The sequence below is a fragment of the Cryptomeria japonica genome, chromosome 7 (assembly GCF_030272615.1).
Source record: "Cryptomeria japonica chromosome 7, Sugi_1.0, whole genome shotgun sequence".
NCBI lineage: Eukaryota > Viridiplantae > Streptophyta > Pinopsida > Cupressales > Cupressaceae > Cryptomeria > Cryptomeria japonica.
The window spans coordinates 686,675,103-686,689,381 of NC_081411.1; the positions used below are offsets into that span (position 1 = coordinate 686,675,103).

Consider the following 14,279-nt stretch of genomic DNA (forward strand, 5'->3'; position numbering starts at 1 on the left):
TGTGAATTCAAATTCAACTTTTACTTGGGTTTTATGTGTAGACTTTAATATGAAAATTGTTATTACATTACATGGAAATGCTTGATATACCATCACCATTTTTGTGTTGGTAAAAATATTATAACCTTAGTCTCTTTTTCTCCCCCTCCCTCTCATGTTCATGGATAAAAAAAGAAACTTTTATTTGTGTTTATTTTTTATGTGGATAATAGAAACTACTCATTGCGCATCTTTCCTTTTTTTGTAGGTTCTCATACAAATGCCAAAGTATGGATGACTACACAAAGATATCTTATAGGGTTCATTACTTTACATGGAACCCCAATATCCTTTTTGTGTATGAATAGTTACTTTACATGCATGTTTGTGAGTGCTCATTTACTTTAAAATGCATGTTCATTTAGGGTTCACAAGCACCTCAAAGTGGGGACAAACTACAAAACTAAATTTGTGTACTCATGTCTTTTCTCATTTAGTTTTGTGCATAGAATTACATATCAACAAATGACACCCTTATGCAAAGTTGGGATCATTCCCTAAACCTTTGTCCACTCTCATTTACATATGCTTCCACATATTCCACCCTATTTTATCCTTATTTACACATGTACTCTACACAAAAACTTTTATTAGTTATTTATATCATACCTATTATAGCTCTTATATCCAAATGTTCATTCCCCAACTTGATATTAACTCTTCCTTATTCAAAGTGAATCTTACAATGTTTGAGTTCAATCTTGCACTAGATAAATTTTTAATTATAATATTTTTTTCTTTACTCCGACCTATTCCACTAGTTGTTATGAGTTGTCTTGGTACATGTTTGCATGATTAATTACTATGTATTAGTATTTAAATCTATTCAATATGAATTAATTCAAAACCACTTTATATTAAAAAATATTACAAGTATGCTTGCAAAATGAAGTAAACAAAATATCATTAGCTCAACACTCAAAATTTCACATGCAGACTTCAAATTAATATGAATGTAATTTTTTTCTCATTATGATGTGGGTCATCAATTCATCAACATAACATATTAGCATGTTCTTTGGATATCAAATTGACAAAACTTGTGAACAAAATGAATTCTTGATAAATGATGTAAAATAGGTTTGATTTATATTAGGAGAAGTGGTTGAATGGTTAGGATTGAATCTAGAATCTCATATATATTACATGATGTGGATTGATGGGTAGATGTGATAAGCATTGGATAGATGAGAACTATTTTTATTTTTAATTAAAATAATTATTTATCTTCAACTCAAATTGGTTGGAAAATTAACCCATGTGATTAATGAGTTAATTTCTTACATGGAGGGGATAACTAAGTGCATGAGATAATTAAGGAGAGTTGACTATTGTATGTAATAGTTAGCTTATTGCATGGACAAGTGAAGTGGATTTGATTGATTAGTGGGATAGAGAGTAAGCCTGAGTAAAATAGTTATAATAGATAGTCAATTAGGTTAGGTGGAATTAATTAATTAAATTATTAGTACAAATGAGGTAAAAAAATAATATTAAACTAATTTATTAATGGATAATATGTATATGTGGATGATTAATAGATAAATAAATAGATAATTAATTTATTAAATGGATGGATAATATTAGTCAAATTTAATTAAATAACTTAAGACTTATTTAATTAGATTAGTGTGCATCATGAGTCCTAGGTGATGAATGAGAAATAAAGGGTCTTAGGTGATGAGTAGACAATAAGAGGTCCTAAGTGATAAGTGACTGAGTCAAGTGATTATGATAAAATGATTACGTGACAAAGATATAACAATTAGGTGATGAAGATAAGATGACAATACATACTTGATCGATAGGAATGATGAAGGTGAAGACAACAATATTTTGGTGTCTACACTAAGCATTGAGAAAATAATCATTCTATGAACAATCCCCTTAGGAGCATAAAAGAGAAACTAATTCTACATGAAAACAATCTAGGAAATTTGCATGACTAGAGTGATATCTTTAACCTTCCACAAGACCATAAATCCAATCTAATCAAGGGAATCAACCTAGGAGAACTCGGTTCTTATGATATGATAATTTGCTAAAGGTAATTATAAAGACCACTAGTCCTTGTGCATCCTTAAACATTGGCAATTGAGAAAAAATAGGTTGCAAAAGTCCATAGTTAGCCGATTCAAATATGTGTATCATATGCCAAAACCACAAGGTCAAATCTGTGGAACATGGGATCAATCCAACAAACATTGGGAGTATCTTAGTTCATATTTGTGTCATTCTACTTCAATGCATATAATGGGTTGTGATTCTAAGTTATGGTTCAAAAGATGTTATTAAAATGAAAAAATATATCTATCAACGACGGAAATTGACTAGGTACTTTTATTTATGTTATTTCCAACTTTCAAAGTTCTATTACATGATTTTTCTTAGCTCTAAATTAAGTTAATTGATTGTCTTATTCATAAACATAATTTTAGTAAAAGAAAATTTTCTTTCTTTTTTTACACTATTATGAATCAAGAATCATGCATGAAATGTTTCTTCACTAAGGATGTCGCCTATTTGATAGGAGCTTTACCATTCTTGTAGTGAATCTCAACTATCACTTAACATGGACAAACCTCTATGCACATCACATTCAACTACAAAGAACTTGTTCATTAAACCTTAGACAAATATGTAAGGAAGTTAAGTAGCGGAAACAACTTCCTATACTAACCTTGAGAGGAGGGTAATGCAAAACTTTTTCAGATTGTTACAACAGTTACAGAAAATAGAAATAGATATAATAGCATTCATACCACAACACAGTGATTTACGTGGGGAAAACCCTTTCGGGAGAAAAACCCCACCCTCCAAAAGCAGCTCAATATTTTATTCAGCAATCAAAAACAGATTACAAAATACTTGCAGAGCAAGCTCTTCGCAGGAGTACCACTAATCAGAGATTCAGAGGCAACTCAATAGCCATAAGACTCTTACACACAACCTCTATCTCACACACCTCATAAATAGGAGATACAATACAAGAAACCGTCAAACGGTATTACAAAACCATGGGCTAAAACCACCCAATAAGGTGTAGCCGACCTTATCTCCCTTCTATGACATGTTAAAGCACACATCAACACGTGTCGCTCCCTTTTACAGCTCATTTATGTATTCGATACAAATTATTTTTCCTATTTCAGGAGTACAAACTTCCGGAGGCCATAACTTGAGAACCGGGTGTCCGATTGACGAACCGTTTGAAGCGCCGGAAAGCTCGTGAAGTGCTCTATCACCTCGTAACCCGCTTCGCCGGTTACGGCAACTTTTCAGGGCGTTTCGGAGCCTCTAAAGTCCCCAAAATTAAGTTTAAATATTTTATTGCACCCCTCCAAGACGAAAACTTTAATATCTTCAAAACTAGCTGTGACCTTGCGACGAAACTTTACCGGAATGCTTATCTAGCCAACCAGAAGCTTCAGGGAGAGTTTCGCACCATTTCGTGCTCAAATAAAAACTTACTATAAATAGTAACCTCGCATAAATGTAAGGTTGAGACACCATTTTTCCCAACAAAATAAACACACTAGAAACATTCTTTCACCAACAAATAACAGTTACACTCAAGTCTAATTATCTAATAAAAAACTTCTCCGACTAAGGAGGAAAAAATAAAGTAGTTCAACTTATATATATACTTTTTGTCCAAAATATACACGACACACACACACACACACACACATATATAACCTTGTCAAAATATAAAATCTTTCAATTAAACAATAATACAATAAAATGGAACATAGAAATTACAATCTAATGTCAATAATAAACCATCAATTTTAAAAAACATTAACTTAACATAAAAACTACACATCTTCTATGATATCTAGACCTTGCACTCAATTTAAGATTAATTTTGTCATTGCTATTTTGCATGCGGTGGAGTGTAGATGCATTCTCGATTGGAATCAAATTATTTGTAAGTCAGACTCTCAAGTGGTGGTGATTTTATTGAATGAGCATCGGTTAGATGAGGTTATGGCATTTCGCTCTAGTGATTCGGCAAATTCTTTGGTTGTGCAATTCCTTGGAATCTGTTATTTTTTGTCATATTCCTATAAAGTGGAATGGAGTTGCTTATTGTTTGGCCAAATGAATTTTTTATCATAAAAAGGACTAGAATATAGTGGATAGAGAGCAATTATCTTCCGAAATGTCTCATGTGTTAGACACTTTAATAGATGATGACAAAATTGTATAATTTTTTCTTTAAATTTTTACCCCTCTTTTAGTTTTAAACCTTCCACTCAACAAAATTTGATTCAAAACCACAACTTCATCAACAAACTAAACCCATTAAATTCAAAAATCTGTGAAAGACCTGGATTAAAAAAGGTCCGATTCAACAAATTATTTCCACTTTGCATTGAAGCCTGTGAGTAGATGAGTTCGTATGCCTTAATCTAACCAGAAAAGCAGAAGCGGAGAAGGTGCAGGTAAATGTCATACAGCCTATTCTGTTACATTCAAAAATTGCCTTATACTTCAGTGTCAAATGCCAAGATGTTTAAAACATTACGGTAGACAAATTTTCAAGGAACCGTGGTTTCCATCCTCGAGATTGAAATTTCAGAAGTTCTGCATTGACAATGAAAGAACTCTATCTTGTATCACTGGAGGGGTGTTTGAGGTGGATTCCGTTCAAAAGTCCGCATTTTATGTTCATCTTTTGCACGAATGTGTTAAAACGAAAGCTCTGGAAGATGGTAGGTCCGTTCACGCTGACATAATCAGATCAGGAATGGAACCAGACGTTTTCTTATTCAACAATCTTATTAACATGTACATTAAATGTGGGAATTTAGAGGCTGCACGCCAAGTGTTTGACAAAATGACTGGTAGAGATAGTGTTTCCTGGAACGCAATTATTTCTGGACATGCTCAGCACAGAAATGGGGAAGGGAGTTTTAAGCTTTTCACTCGGATGCGTCGAGAACGAATAAATCCAACGAATTTTACTTTTGCTAGTCTTATCAATGCCTGCAAACAAATGGATGCTCTGGATCAGGCCTTGCAGGTCAATGCCTACGTTGTGAAAATTGGATTTGAGTCTGATATTTTCGTGGGAAGTGCTTTTGTTGACATATATGCTAAATTAGGTAGCATGGATTATGCGCGCAAGATGTTTGACCAAATGCCTGAACGAAATGTGGTTTCATGGAATGCAATGATTGCAGGTTGTGCTCAGCATGAGGATATTGAAGATGCTATGGACTTGTTTTGGGAATTCCTGTGGACAGGTATGGTACCTACAGAGTTCACATGGGCCACCGTCCTCAATGCTTGCTCAAGAGCAAAAGCTCTCGCACCGGGAAAGCAGGCGCATTCTCTCATTCTAAAACATGGCATTGGAGAAAATATCTTTGTCGGAAATGCTCTTGTTGACATGTATGGTAAATGTAAAAAGGTTGAAGATGCCCGCTTTAGTTTTGATAAAATGCCTAAAATAGATGTTGTATCATGGAATTCAATGATTGCAGGATATGCTCAGAATGAATGTGAGGTAGAAGCTCTTGAGCTTTATAGACAAATGTCACAGACAGGAGTGGGACATAATCAAACAACCATGGCCAGTATTCTAAAGGTATGTACCAATATAAGAGGTCTGGAACAGGGGCGGCAAGTGCATGCCGAGGCTATCAAAAGGGGGTTTGGTTTAGATAGTTTTGTGGGTAGTGCCCTTATTGACATGTATGCAAAATGCGAGAACATATTTGATGCACGTAAATTGTTTGATAAGACTTCTAAACAGAATGTGGTTTTGTGGAATGCAATGATCGCAGGATATACCGAAGGTGAGGATATTGAAAAACACTGTGAGGATGCTCTGATTCTCTTCTGCCAAATGCGAATTGCAGGAATGAGATCAAATGAGTTTACATTTGCTAGTGTTCTCAGGGCATGTACTGCCCTGCAAACTACAGAATGGGGTAAGCAGGTTCATGCTGATATTGTCAAAACTGGATTTCTGTCTAATACATTTGTAGGAAGTGCCCTCATTTCCATGCATTCAAAATGTGCTGCAGTAGAAGATGCATTTGAAGTGTTCAAAAGAATGTGCAACCAAGATGTTGTTTCGGGTAATGCTATGATCGCAGGATATGCTCAGCATGGGCAATGTGAGCAGGCTTTGAAACTCTTCTGCCAAATGCAACATCGAGATCTGGTTTCCTGGAATTCTATGATTGCAATGCATGCACAAAATAGGCACAATGAGGAAGCCTTGAAACTATTTCACAGCATGCTGCAGGATGCGATAAAGCCTGATGAGTTTACCTTGGTTAGCATTGTTAGTGCTTGTGCTAATCTAGCGTCTTTAGAGCAGAGCAAGGGGGTGCATGCCCATGTAATTAAATATAGATTGCAGTCAGATGTTTTTGTTGCAAATGTTGTTGTCGATATGTATGCCAAATGTGGAAGCATAGAAGACTCAATCAAAGTATTTGACAAACTGTCATCACGCAATGTGGTCTCATGGACTACAATGATTTCGGCATATGCTCATTATGGACTTGGCAAGGAAGCCCTTCTTATATTTGAACAAATGCAACAAAGAGGAATAAAACCTGACCATGTGACCTTTGTTGGTGTTCTTTCTGCATGTAGCCATGCAGGCCTGGTGGATGAGGGTCGACATTACTTTGATTCAATGAGTCGAGATCACAATATCATGCCAATAAGTGATCACTATAACTGTATGGTAGATCTTCTTAGCCGTGCTGGCTACCTAGATGAGGCTGAAAACCTTATCCATAGAATGACAATTACACCCACTGCTTTGGTATGGCGCACATTGCTTGGGGCTTGTAGGATTCATGGAAATATACAGCTAGGTAAAAGGGCAGCCGAGTATGTACTTGAATTTGAACCAGAAGATTCTGCAGCATATGTTCTATTAGCAAATATACATGCTGAATCTGGTGGATGGGATGATGTAGCCAAGGTGAGAAAACTGATGAAAGATAGAGGAGTTCGAAAGAACCCTGGACAGAGCTGGATTGAATCCAAGGGTAGCGTGCATGTGTTTACCATGGGGGACAGGTTACATCCACAAACAAAGGAAATCTACGCAAAGTTGGAGAGTTTGACAGTCCAAATGCAGGAAGCAGGGTATGTGTTACATACGAACTCTCTGCTACGGAATACAGAGCATGAGCATAGAGATTACTTTTGTCATCATAGTGAAAAGCTCGCCATTGCTTTTGGCTTGATCAACACCCCCCATGGATCATATATCAGAGTCATCAAGAATCTTCGAGTTTGTAATGACTGCCACACTTTCATCAAGTTCATCTCCAAGATGGTTGGGCGACAAATTATTGTGAGGGATACCAACCGTTTCCACCACTTTAAGGATGGACTGTGTTTGTGTGGTGACTATTGGTGATACAAAATAAATTAATGGCAAACAAATCTTAGAACTACCCTTGACCTGGCATGCAATGACTAGGTTTTTGTTATTTAAGACATTATCTTGTAAAAGAACTATAATAACCACTAAAAAATAGCTACTAATAAATATTTCCTTAATATAAAGAAAGTATCTCCTGTGACTAGTTTGGTCGTTTATTTCCTCATTTTGGTTCTTCTGGCTTCAATTTAACTTGATGACTTCTAAACATCAATAAAAAGAAATGTTTGAATAACATACAGGCTCCTCCATTTAGCCCTTTTTTATGATATACAATGTTTTCTTGTAGATAAACTTCCCATGTTATACACTGAAGACACCAGTGTTCTTTTTTATTGAATTGTGTTTTCAAATGTTTGAGCTGATTTAAAGTTAATTGCTCTTTATAACACAGAAGACAGTGTCTTCAACTGCGTACATTTCTACACAGTTCAACTCCGTCTGCAGATCTTTTTTTTCTTTGATCACTATGCCAAATGTAATATACATTGTATGCTAGGTTTTAAAAGCTCGAGGGGTTAAAATTCATCAATAAACGCAAAGCTCTAAATCTGAAGACGAACTTTATGTTTCTAAAAAACATAGTCAAACTTGAGGGATAGACACTTAGGTTGTAATTGAACGGAAATGGTAGATTTTAGAGAAGTAAAAAACAGATAAAGCGATCAAGACATCAAGCAATGGTAATGATAATGATGCCTGTAAAAATGGTAACTTCAACATAAATGTCAAGGATTTGAAGCCAACTATAATAATTGTGATATAGTTTGTAGATATAAATGAGATGACAGTCATTACCAGAAGTTTGAAATAGAAATCATTCATTAATTGCATGCAGAACACAAGAAAATTTGCAAAGCCTGTGAGTTTTATAAACAAAGATTTGGGCAGTGTTTTAAAGTGCAAATTTGCTAGTCTTTTTGGACTCGGCGTGAAGGTTCAGTTGCGAAGGCAGTCAATCCACTTGAACTTAAATAAATACATACATCAAGTGATCAATCTTAAGTGTTTTCTCTAACAGGATCGGCCCAAAACATAGGGATTAGTCCACCTCTCCAAAAAAGAACCTTAATACAAACAAAAAAATTTAAAGGCTACTCCAAATTAATTAAATATCATCCTTCAGACCTAGACGGACTTCTGAGTCTGATTTCTTGTCTCTAAGAATGGAATAAGAAAATGAATTTATGCTTGAGAGGGATCTACATTAATACCTGATTGGCATTTTGGTATTCAATAAATTCAATTCCATGATAAACCTTAACTAATTTTGGCAGTCTGTCTTAGCTGGCAAAGAGGCAATCAAATCATTTGCTGAACCAAAGTTGTTGATGTACAGAGGCACATAGAGAAATAAAGTAAATTGATATGATCCTCTCACTTCAACCTAAAGCCTCTCAACTTTAAAAGTAATCTTGATTAATTAAGGTTTGCAACTTTTAAAATTTTAGTATTCGCCATTACACCATTACAGTCATCCCCTACCAGAAGTGCCATCCAGAGGTAAAATCAACATAATCATTGATCATAACCTTGCAATATGATTCCATCCATGATAATCTGATAACAAGTGAGATCCGAGAATCCAGTTTCAAACATCCTTCACTTTTGAGAGCATTGAAATTAATGGCAATATAAAGTTTTTGATATGCTGTTAAACAGATTAACAAACTGTTCTTGAATGTCCTTCAAAGATAAATTTGTTGTTTCAAATTCAAGAGTTAATCTTATTACAAAAACTAAGGTAGTTAATAGTTATAAAAATTAATATTGGCTGCATAAATCAATAGAGGAGCTTACCTAAATTTGTAACGGCACCTTAATTGAATTCCAAGTCTAATGCAACTTTAGCTCAACCAAAAGAAATCCGTGGGATGATCTCCAATCAGTTGATTAAGCATACTAAAGCAAAGAGCATCATAGGCATTTTTGCTATAGAATGGAAAAGTTTACAGTACTGCAAGACGAGACTAACATAGACTAAATTGAAGAGGGATATCAGAGAGTACTGATTTTGTAAGATATTTCAGATGCTATTTACAGTGTCGTTCCTTAAGAATCCTTGAAAGGCTTATAGTTACCTTACTTACTAGTGCCCCAAAATGCATCAGCAGAAAATATCCAAGGAAAACTAACACCTTAACAGACATGAAATTTTACTTTACATTGTATATTGCACTGGCAGAAACGTTGCTTAACTAATCAATTTGAGAGATATTAGATTAATCTTAATGGCAATGGATGTTCAGAGACTCCTGCAAAGTGATGGATGTATTTGCATTTGTAATTAAAAATGCTTAACGATCCATCTGATACAGAAATTGCAATGGCCAGTTGAGATCTTAAAGCAAATACTTCCTAGTGTATAGCATTACCACGGAACCCCTTCCTCTTCAACCTAAATGACCACCATTATGTGTTATACCAATAGCTTCATCAAACACTGTGAGCATGCGCATTCTTCTTTCATTTGACATTATCACTGCTCGATGGCTATGTTCAACAGTGCTGTGTAGAATTCACGAGACAAACATCAATACAAACTAAAGTGCGCCTCAGGACAAGATTTGTGGAAAAGAATAGCAATAAGAAACATGAATACCAACTAAAGCGAGCCTCAGACAAGATTTGTGGGAAAGAAGAGCAACAAGTATTAAATCTTAGCTTTGAATAGAAAAACAATCAGCTTTTATTTTATAAGTGATGGGTTATAGTAAACCCATGACTGACAATGCCATCAGCTTCTCATGATCAGGTATTCTCCCATCTCCGTGTAATTGCACGGCCTTTTTCTGAAATTACAGGAACAATTTCATTATTTTTTTCTAGGGCAGAGCTGATGACAGCAGAATATGCAAAGTGGGTAGCACAATGGCGACTGCCCAACTTTTCTCTGCTATGTTACTGCTTAGTCAATAACCACCAACGGCCAATATGCTATCTGAAGCTCTTTCTGAGCATAGGTCTCTTCGGATTCACAAGATTAGCACTACCATCATTCGACAGATTTATAGTCTTCCTCTTTTTATTCCGCCTGTGAGTCATTGACTCCACCAACAGCCCTGTCTCCATTACAGAGAACGTTCTTCTTCTCTGGAAAAATAGAAGAGGGCTATTTATTAGGAAAATAATTCAGACGTTACGAAATAGGAAACCCAACTAATAAAAACGAAAATGGAGGAGACTTACATTATGGATGGTGTCCATATTAGCAGAGGTAGCAGTCAGGTGGGTAATGTCTTGGAGTGGCCACCTCTTTAATAGATGAAGACAACTGAATGGTGACTCTGAGCTGCCTGCAAACAAAGGGGGGATGTTCTCCTTGTTTTGTTGTTCTTCTTCTTTAGAAATACCCACAAGCAGATCCGCCTGCAACTGAAACCCCACAGACATCTCCATTCCAAGCAGAGTGTGGAATGAATGTAGTGCTGTGTGGAGAGAGCTGGTGAGTGCAATGGATGGAGAGTGTGACATGTATTTGTAAGTGTATTGCAGGCATTGGGTAGCATTGCCGGGGTTGGTTTTCAGAATTTGAGATTTGAAGCGAGGAGGGAGAGACCTGAGAGTGGGTTCAAATTTGAAAGTGAAAATGATTGGAGGGAGAAAATGAGTTTTTCTGATTACCTTCAAATTTGAACTTCCATTTTCAGAACTTTTCGTAAGTGTCTTCGTGTAAGTGAGCAAGGAATTGAAATTTATGAATGAATGACACCGCTCAGCCCTAAAATTGATGGCCTTGTGGTTCCATTCCATTTAGTAATTTTTGCTATGAAAATACATTTAAAATTTTAGGAAGTATTGCATGAAAGAGAAGATCATAATTTATATACAATATTTTTTAATATATATATATATATATATTTGTTAAAATAAGGTATATTTAGTTAGACGAATAATTTTAGAGGTAGTATATTAATGAAAAATGTAGAAGTTTTTAAATATCTTTTCTTATTTTACGAGTTTCATTTTTTTAATTATTGAATTATTTGTCTAGTATTTATGTGGAGAAGAAAGTTCTATACACAATCACTAAATCCTTATCTTTTGTTAGTAAGTTTTAAATTTATCAAAAAACTATTTCTATCGATACTATTTGTTACTTCTACTTACGAAGTTCCTTTAGATTACTTAAAAAAAAAGAGAGAATATTCTCAAATTTTGTTAAGATTAGGGTGATTTTTACCTTTCAATCTTATATATTATTTTCCCAACACTCTTCAAAAGTGGTCTTGGACATCTAAGAGGTAATTGAAAATTAATTTGTAATTTAGATCCTCTCAAAGTCTTGATATTAGTTGTCATATGTATTGGTGAAGAAAGTGGAGCACAACAATTGCAATTGCAGTTGACTTTTGGATCATTAAATCCGTTTTTCCAATTCTAAGATTGAAAGGAAGCAAATTATGCAGAATTGCTTCCTACACTAATATACTTCAACAAGTGTTGTACAAATTTTAATCTTTAAATAGTTACATAGAGTGTAAACATATTTAAAAATAAATAAATAAATGATATGTCGTAACAGAAGTGTGTATGTGGAGAAAACTCTTTTCAAAGAAAAATTTCATTCCAAAGTAGCTCAGTGTATTATTCATAAAGCTACCTTTACAATACATGTGCAAAGAAAGTCTTCCTATGAGTATCACCGACCAAAAGATCTCGAGGGATTATTAATGCTTAACAATCTTTATAAAATTCTACACACAACCTCCATCTCGAGCATGTAATATATAGGGGATATAAAACCTGAAACTATCAAATGGCAATAAAAAACCATAAGCTGAAACCACCAAAAAAGTTGCACCTAATTTATCCCCCAATCAAAGATGCCTTTTAATATGCCATAACGTGCATCGTAAGTTAGTCAATAGGTACAACTCCCTTTTACAACTCTTTTCTACATCCAGCAATTTTTTATTTCCTATGCAATTTTTTATGAACCATAACTTTTGATCAAGTAAGCCAATATAACCCTTTTAAATTTATTTTGACAAAAAATAAACCCTGTAGGCCATATTTTAAGGTTTTTAAGTTTTGTCTATGAATATGAAAATTTCACTTTTGTAATCTTAAAATTATGAACAAGGTGGAGATGCATTTTCGAACATTCTCCCGCTTGTTGAACACCTTACAAGAGCAAAGGGAGTATTGAGACTACTATCTAATTGCTAGTATTCAAGAAGGTTATGGGCTCATAGCACCACCTGAATTTTTTTATGTTTCTTGGCTTCGTTGATGAATCTACAATATTCTTCAAAGTGTCAACTTTTTCTAGCACTGTTATTCCATCCTTTGTCATATCTTAAACAAAATGATACTTAACATCAACATGTCTCATCCTTACATGAAAGGTTGGGTTCTTTGTCAAACATATGGCACTATAAAATATCAAAATGAGCCATAATGGCTGCTACATCTAGCCCAAATTTTGAGTGCAATCTCTTAAGGCAAATGGCTACCTTACAAGCATGAGTTGCTAGATGGACTTTGTTTTTATAGTGGAAAGCAATCACAACCTATCATTTATTCATCCAATTGATTGCACTAGACCAAACATGATGAAAATGTATCCACTAGTGGATCTTCTTCTTTTTATATTTGTAACCTAATGTGAATCCATGAATCCACAAATACAAACTATATGTCTATCCTCTATAGAATGAACACGATAACATAAGGAATACTCAAAGGCACCGCAAAATACCTAAATATCCTCTTCACTACACCCTAATTTACTTGTCCAAGATTAGCCATAAATTGGCTAAGGAATCTCACTAATTGGAAAAATGTTTGGTCTACAAACCATAGCATACATCAAACTCGCAATTGTACTAGTATAAGGTACCCTACTCATATCTTCCATCTTAGTAAGATAAAATGGATATCGCTTAAATAACTTTTTCCCCTTCATAATAGGAACACACAATGGCTTAAAATGTGTCATGTTAAACCTCTCCAACATTGAATTTATATACTCGGACTAGCCTAATCAAGACAATCATGTCCACTCTAGCTCTTGTGATCTAATTTTTCCTCATCATAATAGGAACACACGATAGCTTAACATATGTCATGTTAAACCTCTCCAACATTGAGTTTATATACTTAATCTACCCTAATCAAATTTTTATGTCCACTCTAGCTCTTGTGATCTAATTTTCCCCCATCATAATAGGAAAACACGATAGCTTAAAACATGTCATGTTAAACCTCTCCAACATTGAATTTATATACTTAGTCTACCCTAATCAAATTTTTATGTCCACTCTAGCTCTTGTGATCTTCATTACGTTGAGATGTGCCTGGCTACCCTTAAGTCTATCCCAAATTATGTAGAATGTCAAAACTTTGAACTATAAAAGCAAACATTTTCCATTATAAAAAACCAACACATTATCAGTTCATATAACACAATAATGAGAATGTAATCACTGCCCACATTATATTAGATGCAACAATCTAATTTGAATCCTAAAAATTCCAAACATAAGAGAAAAGAATCAAACATTTGGTACCACATCTTAAGAAATTGCTTAAGACTATACAAAAAATTATTCAACAAGACAAGCCAAATGTTCTCACCTTACTCGATGTAGTACTCTAGTTGTGTCCTATAAATATCTTCCTCTAAATCACTATGAAGTAATGTTGCCTTCACATCCCTATTCTCAACCTCGAGATCATATGTTGTAGCAAGAGACAATAGGAATTAAATGGATGTCGTATTTGCTACTAGGAAGAAAATCTCACCATAATATATTTGCTTGAATTTAGAATAACCATTTACAACCAATTTCACCATGTATTTCTAAATATT

The 14,279-nt window shown here is 34.6% G+C and overlaps 1 protein-coding gene across 1 annotated transcript; it reads left to right on the plus strand.

Annotated features, from left to right (window-relative positions):
* Positions 1-4,288: 4,288 nt before the first annotated feature.
* Positions 4,289-7,595, plus strand: LOC131078494 (pentatricopeptide repeat-containing protein At3g24000, mitochondrial). Its single transcript, XM_058016216.2, has 2 exons — positions 4,289-5,981; positions 6,078-7,595. The coding sequence occupies exons 1-2, from the start codon at positions 4,547-4,549 to the stop codon at positions 7,436-7,438; spliced, it is 2,796 nt and encodes a 931-aa protein (XP_057872199.2). The 5' UTR covers positions 4,289-4,546; the 3' UTR covers positions 7,439-7,595.
* Positions 7,596-14,279: the final 6,684 nt, after the last annotated feature.

Excerpts from the sequence above, each read along its gene's own strand:
- LOC131078494 (XM_058016216.2), top strand. The coding sequence starts at position 4,547 with ATGCCAAGATGTTTAAAACATTACGGTAGACAAATTTTCAAGGAACCG. Across the intron at positions 5,982-6,077 it reads CCTGCAAACTACAGAATGGG|TAGAAGATGCATTTGAAGTG; the intron begins GTAAGCAGGTTC and ends AATGTGCTGCAG.